General features: G+C 55.6%; 1 protein-coding gene across 1 annotated transcript; it reads left to right on the plus strand.

The window, feature by feature from the left end:
- The first annotated feature begins 1,358 nt into the window (after positions 1 to 1,358).
- On the plus strand, positions 1,359 to 4,184 carry ccdc85b (coiled-coil domain containing 85B). Its single transcript, XM_063036303.1, has one exon. It carries the CDS (start codon positions 1,681 to 1,683, stop codon positions 2,275 to 2,277), a length of 597 nt encoding a protein of 198 aa, XP_062892373.1. The 5' UTR covers positions 1,359 to 1,680; the 3' UTR covers positions 2,278 to 4,184.
- The last annotated feature ends 3,271 nt before the right edge of the window (positions 4,185 to 7,455 follow it).

Consider the following 7,455-nt stretch of genomic DNA (forward strand, 5'->3'; position numbering starts at 1 on the left):
CTCTCACACACACACACACTCACTGAGTTCTAGCGTTAAACACACAGTTGACAGTCCACCCCCAATTACACACAGACAGACACACCTCTACACCAGTCCACTCTCTCTCTCTCACACACACACACACACTCACTGAGTTCTAGCGTTAAACACACAGTTACAGTCCACCCCCAATTACACACAGACAGACACACCTCTACACCAGTCCACTCTCTCACACACACACACACACACACACACACACACTGAGTTCTAGCGTTAAACACACAGTTACAGTCCACCCCCAATTACACACAGACAGACACACCTCTACACCAGTCCCCTCTCTCTCACACACACACACACACATACACACACACACGCCAGACACACTCACCCTTGCGCACAAACACACCAGATTCTCTCTCTCTCTCACACACACACAAACACGGATACTGTACCCACTCACTCACATGCACAGAGCAGACACTGTACTTTTACACACACACACACACACACACGCCAGACACACTCACCTTTGCGCACAAACACACCAGATTCTCTCTCTCTCACACACACACAAACACTGATACTGTACCCACTCAGTCACATGCACAGAGCAGACACTGTACTTTTACACACACACACACACACACACACACACACACACACACACACGCCAGACACACTCACCCTTGCGCACAAACACACCAGATTCTCTCTCTCTCTCACACACACAAACACGGATACTGTACCCACTCACTCACATGCACAGAGCAGACACTGTACTTTTACACACACACACACACACACACACACACACACACACACACACACACACACGCCAGACACACTCACCCTTGCGCACAAACACACCAGATTCTCTCTCTCTCTCACACACACAAACACGGATACTGTACCCACTCACTCACATGCACAGAGCAGACACTGTACTTTTACACACACACACACACACACACATACACATACACACATCTATCCCTCTCTCACACACATTTCTCTCTCTCTCTCTGACACATCAGTGAACTGTGGTGGACAACACACACACGCCGCAGTTGGTCTCGCACACCACTCCACTCTGTCACTCTCACACACACATACAATGCACTCTTGCACTGGAAGCATTCTCTCTCACACACGAACACACACACACACACAGTAAAACAACCCCACCCAGACTCTAACCATCCATGCCGTGTAGGGGAGATCAGACTCTCCCTGGTCCTCCCCATCGAGCCCTCCCTGCCCGACGATTGTTTCAATTTTCCGCCCCAGAAGAAGCGATTCTATTTCGAGCGCGGTGCCGGATTGGCTGCCGCAGCACCTCCCCCCACTCACCTCAACCCACCCCTCCCGTCCCCTGCCCTCCTCCCGGGTTGGGTTCCTGTTGACTTCCTCGCTCGTCGGGAAGCGGTGCTCCGGAGAATGGGGCTTTGTCGCTGGGACCCCGCCAGGAAGGATGTCCGGTCTGCACTGCCGCAGGGTGTGAGCGCCGGTCCGAGCGCGGGACGTCCACGCCGGCCACTCTCATCCGCAGCCCTGCAGGACCGCAGCGGCTCGGCGGAGGAGGGAAGGAGACACTAAACCCGCGGGGAGACGCGTCTCTTCCCCCCCCCCTCCCCACACCACCACCCCTCATCGAAGGGTGGGGGGACAGCAGGCGCGCTGGAGGAAGAGAGGATGAGCGAGGGGGAAGGGGCAGAGGTGGCCCAGGTCCCCGAGGAGGAGCTCCTGAGCTGGGACAAGGAGCGGCTGGTGCTGAGGCTGCGGAGGGCGGAGGAGGAGAAGATCGCGGCGCTCGTCCAGCGCGGCCGCCTGATCCGCCAGGTGAACGGGCAGCTGCGGGAGCACCTGCTGGAGGTCCGGGAGCTGAAGGCGGTCAACCGCCGGCTGCAGGAGGAGAACCGGCAACTGAGCGAGCTCTGCTGCTTCCTGGACAACGACCGGCTGAAGGCGAAGAGGCTGGCCCGGGAGTGGCAGCAGCTGGGCAGGCACGCCGTCCGGGTGCTGAGGGAGGACGTGAGCGACTACCTGGGCAGGCTGGCCGAGCTGGAGCGGCTGCAGGGCGCCCTGGTCACCGAGAACCTCCAGCTGAAGGAGCTCTGCCTGGCGCTGGACGCCGAGGCCAGGACCACCAGCGACGGCGGCAGCCCGGCGGGATCCTCCGACCTCGGCGCGCCGTGCGGGGCCCGGGATCTGGGCGACGGCAGCTCCAGCACGGGCAGCGTCGGCAGCCCGGACCAGACGCAGCCCGCCTCCTCCTGCGCCGGGGACTGAAGCGGGGCGAGGCGCCGGCTCCAGCTGACCGACCGCCGAGCCATGCGTGGGAATAACGCGTCCCTGGTTCTGAATTGGGAGACCGTGTCCCGGGACAGTTGGAGACCGTGTCCCCCGGATACCGGAGACCGCGACGAGACAATGTGAGACTATGGATGTGGGAGACACGCGGTCCAGAATTTAGGGAGATGGCATCCGGGATAGAGGTGAGACTGTGGCCCGGGAGTTTGGGAGATGGTAACCCAGGATATGTGAGTGAGACTGTGCACATCCCGGGACATCGGAGACTGTTCCAGAATGTCGGAGACCGTGGCCCAGGACACTGGGAGATGGTGTCCCGGATATGCAGCAGGCGAGACCATGTCCCAGGATATTGGAAGTCTACGTCCCGGGAAATTGAACAAGGTGCAACCGAGCCAAATTGAGACGGAGTCCCTGGACGTTTTGAGATGATGTGAGACTGTGGCCTGGATGTCTGGGAGGTGTTGCCCCAGGGTGCGCAAAGCTGTGGCTGGAACATTGGGAGATGGTGAGCCAGGATATGACAGACTCTGGCCCGGGATTTTGGGAGATGGAACCCTGGGAAAATGGTAGATGGTATCCCAGGATATAGGTGAGACTATGCCCTGGTATATAAGGAGACTATAGGCGAGACTATGGCCTGTGACGATGGTGTTCCGTGGTGAGACGGTGTCCCGGGATATAGTTGAGACCATATCCTGGAATATTGGGCGATGGCGTCCTGGGATATGCAAGAGGTACTTGAAATGTTTGATGGGACATTAGTGAAGACCAGGACGTGCCTGACACCCTGTGGCCCAGGCATACCACCTTCCCCTGCTCCCCTCTGGATCAAGGGCAGGCTGGCCTCCACTCCAGTTCTGCGGGCTCTGCTGAGACACGGGGGGGGGGGCCCTCCCACAGACAGGGTGGGGCGGGGGGGGGGCAGGAGAGACGGGAGAGAAGATGACAAGGCGGGGCACTCCTTCCAGCACCCACACGGAGCCTCACCGCCTGTTCCCCGTGGCAGGCACCCGCCCCCCCCCCGGCCAGGTCGTCAATCCCGCCCCGAAGGCTCCCTCGCCTTGAGCGGAGATCGGCCGGCAGCCGGCGGGGAAACGCTGCGCTCTTCTCAACGAAAGTAATGTTCCCACCACCGGGACCTCTGCCCGTCACAGGGGCCAGAGTAGAGTGCCCACAGCCCGAGCAGACTCAATGGGCCGAACGGTCTTCTGGGTGGAGGACACGGGGATGCCATTATCGAAGGGAGGGTTGGAGAAGGTCGGGAAGGAGTTGACAAAATTATCCTGGAAATGGAAGGGTTAATGTATGAGGAGCCTTTGACGCTCTGAGCCTGTACCCGCGGGATGGGGCATCTCATTGAAACCTGCTGACCGTCGAAAGGCCGAGACAGAGTGGATGTGGAGAGTGGGGATAGCGAGGAGTCCGGGATCAGAAGGCACAGCCTCAGAATGTGTCTTGAGACGAGGAGGAATTTCGTTCGCCAGAGGGCTGTGACTCTGTGGAATTCATTGCCACGGGCAGCTGTGGAGGCCAAGTCTTTGGGTACATTTAAAAACTGGGGGACTAACAATTGACGGTCTCCTCCCTGGTGGTGCGGACATTGAATTCCCAAACCTCCGATAACCCCCACCCCCGCCGCCGTCTCTTTTCTCCCTCTCTCCTCCTGATCCACTCAATCATCTCACCTCTTTCACCTCCCCTTCCCCCTCCGCCTGCCCATCACCCGCGCATAGGTTTCCCGGCCCCCCTCACTCCTGCTGTCCCACGCCCCACGTTCCCCTCCTATCCGATTCCACTTTGGCCCTCTGTCACCTCTGCCATCACCTATGCTGTAACTAAATGTTATAATAATGTGCAACACACATCAAAGTTGCTGGTGAACGCAGCAGGCCAGGTTCCTTCAGTTAGTCCTGACGAAGGGTCTCAGCCTGAAACGTCGACTGCGCCTCTTCCTATAGATGCTGCCTGGCCTGCTGCGTTCACCAGCAACTTTGATGTGTGTTGCTTGAATTTCCAGCATCTGCAGAATTCCTGTTGTTTGCGTTATAATAATGTGGTTCTGCCAGTGTTAGTCTTTGGTCTGTCCTGTTTTCTGTGATATCACTCCGGAGAAACATTGTATCATTTCTTAATGCATGTATGCATTTCTAAATGACAATAAAAGAGGACTGAGTGTTCTCATAATCTAACCTCCCAGCTTCTGATCATTCCCTCTCCCCCCTCCCCCCCATCTGTCCAAAACACCCTTGCCTGGATCCACCTGTTACCTGCCAGCTCTTGCCTTACGCCGGACAACTTGGTCGGGCCACATTAGGAGTATTGTGTACAAGTTCTGGTCACCCCACTACCGGAAGAATGTTGGGGCTTTGGAGAGGGGCAGAGGAGGTTCACCAGGATGCTCTCAAGTAACATACGTCAAAGTTGCTGGTGAACGCAAGCAGGCCAGGCAGCAGACGTGTCCTGACAAAGGGTCTCGGCCCGAAACGTCGACTGTACCTCTTCCTAGAGATGCTGCCCGGCCTGCTGCGTTCACCAGCAACTTTGAAGCGTGTTGCTTGAATTTCCAGCATCTGCAGAATTCCTCGTGTTCACCAGGATGCTGCCTGGTTTAGAGGGGGTGTGTGCTATCACGAGAGGCTGGATAAACTGGGGTGATTTTCTCTAGAGCGGCCGGAGGCTTAGGGGAGATCTGATAGAGGTTTACAAGATTATGAGAGGCAAAGTGGACAGAGAGTATCTGTTTCCCAAGGTTGAAATGTCTAATACCAGAGGGCATGCAATGAATTAGACAGGGGGCTAGTGAGGGGTAAGTTTTTTTACTCAAAGTGATGGATGCCTGGTATGGTGTTAGAGGCAAATACATTAGAGGTTTTAAAGAGACATTTAGATAGGCACATGAATATGAGGAAGATGGAGGGATATGGACATGGTGTAGGTAGGAGAGATTAGTTCTTGGGGAGGGGGGTTGATTTACTTAGCTGGTTCAGCAGGACATTGTGGGACAAAGGAACTGCCCTATGTTCTATACCAGCCATCTCCCCTCTTTCCCTCAGTCCGGCCGAAGGGTCTCCACCCAAATTGCCGTCTGCCCACGTTTCCCTCCACGGATGCCGCCCGACCCCGTTCCGTTCCTCCGCCTCCTTCGCACGTCGCTGCGGGTTCCGGCGTCGGTAGCCCCTTGACCCAACGTGCTGGCGCCCTGCGAGGCTGCCCGAGGTCCGTCCTGTGGCGCACGGGTCAGAGACCGTACGGCAGTGCGGAACGGTACAGGTCCTTCAGCCCATCATGCGGAGCCCACTCCAAGATCAGTCCAACCCTCCCCTCCCACACAGCGCTCCATTTTCCTTTCATCCACCTGCCCGTCTGCAGAGCCTCTGAAATGCCCCACATGTATCTGCCTCTGTCACCGCATTCCACGCACCCACCACCCTGTATATGAAAGAACTTACCTCTGACATCCCCCTACGCTTTCCTCCAATCACCTTTAAAATGATGCCCCCTTTGTAAAACCCGTTTCAGCACTGGGAAAAAGTCTCTGGCTATCCACTGGATCAATGCCTTTTATCACCTTGCTCAAAGTACCTAAATGTCACCCTTCCAACCCGGAGATTCATTTTCTTGTGGGCATACTTAATAAATCTATCGGATAATAACCGTGACAGAATCAATGAAAGATCGCCCGACTAGGGCGTTCTACCAGAGTGCATGAGATGAAGGGTCCTTGAGAAGTGAGTCCATTGGTTGTGGGAACATTTTAATGACGGGGCAGGTGAACCACTTGGTTCAAGAGCCTGTTCCCGAACCTGGTGGTGCGAGTCCTGAGGCTCCTGTACCTTCTACCTGATGGCAGCAGCGGGAAGAGAGCACGGCCTGGATAGTGGGGGTCTCTGATGACGGACACTGCTCTCTCGCGATAACGTTTCATGCAGATGTGCTCAACGGTTGGGCGGGCTTTACCCGTGACTGACTGACCGTATCCACTACTTTTTGCCGGATCATCTTTTCGAGGGCACCTCTATCAAGTCATCTCTCGTCCTCCTTCCCTCCAAAGCGAAAAGCCCCAGCTCACTCAACCTTTCCTCATAAGACATGTGTTCTAATGCAGGGAGTCTCCTGTGCACCCTCTCTAAAGCTTCCTCATCCCTCCTTTAATGAGGTGACCAGCACTGAACACAATATTCCAGGGGTAGCTCCTGATCTCAATCCTCTGTCAAAATGAAGGCCAACGCATCATACACCTTCTTAACCTCCCTGCCAGGTTGCAGAGCCACTTTGAGGGATCGATAGGTGCGGACCCTGAGACCCCTCTGTTCCTGCACACTACCAGGATCCTGCAACTAAACTTGACCTCTGCCTTCACATTCTCCCTTCAGGTTACAGACTGTCCACTGCACTGATGGCCAATTCTCCAAGAATTTAGTTGTCTGGATTGCCCTGGTGACCAGCAGGGATCCCATAGCGAGAGTAATACCATAAGAGTCAGAAGACCTCAGGAGAGTAAAATTCCAATAATCTGGCACCCTCGGGGCGGGCAGGGTTTCCGGATTAATGGATATCCCAATGCACTTTTCTAGAGACCTAGAACACTACAGCCCTTCAGCCCATCTAGTCTATGCCAAACCTATTCTGCCTAGTCTCATTTGTTAGTTGCTCGTGTGATCTCACTCTGCACAGAGGGGTTTGGCATATATTTTTTTTAAACCACACCTGTTTAATCATTCTAGAACAGGGGTTCCCAACCTGCGGTCCACGGACCCCTCGGTTCATGGTAGGGCTCCATGGCGTAAACATGGTTGTGAACCCCTGTCCTAGAGGGGGTCTGGAGGGTACAACAGTGATGCTACAGATATCTCCTTCCTCGCCCCATCCACTCATTAGAGTCGTACCGCACTACAGAACGGAAGCAGGCCCTTTGGCCCATCTAGTCCATGCCTAGTCCCGTTGACCCACACCCGGACTACAGCCCTTCCTCCCTCTCCCGTCCAAATTCCTCTTCAATGCTGTAATCGGTCTACCTATGCAAAATCTACGTTAAACCAGTGCGATTGTGAACGTTCTCCCCGGTGACCGCGTGGGTTTCCTCCGGGTGCTCCGGTTTCCTCCCACAGTCCAAAGACGTCCCCGTTGGGAGGTTAATCAGTCGTCGTAAATTGG

Source organism: Mobula hypostoma, chromosome 30 (genome assembly GCF_963921235.1).
Source record: "Mobula hypostoma chromosome 30, sMobHyp1.1, whole genome shotgun sequence".
Taxonomy (NCBI): Eukaryota; Metazoa; Chordata; class Chondrichthyes; order Myliobatiformes; family Myliobatidae; genus Mobula; species Mobula hypostoma.

What these genes read in the sequence shown, in the direction of transcription:
- ccdc85b (XM_063036303.1), top strand. Translation starts at nt 1,681, where the DNA reads ATGAGCGAGGGGGAAGGGGCAGAGGTGGCCCAGGTCCCCGAGGAGGAG.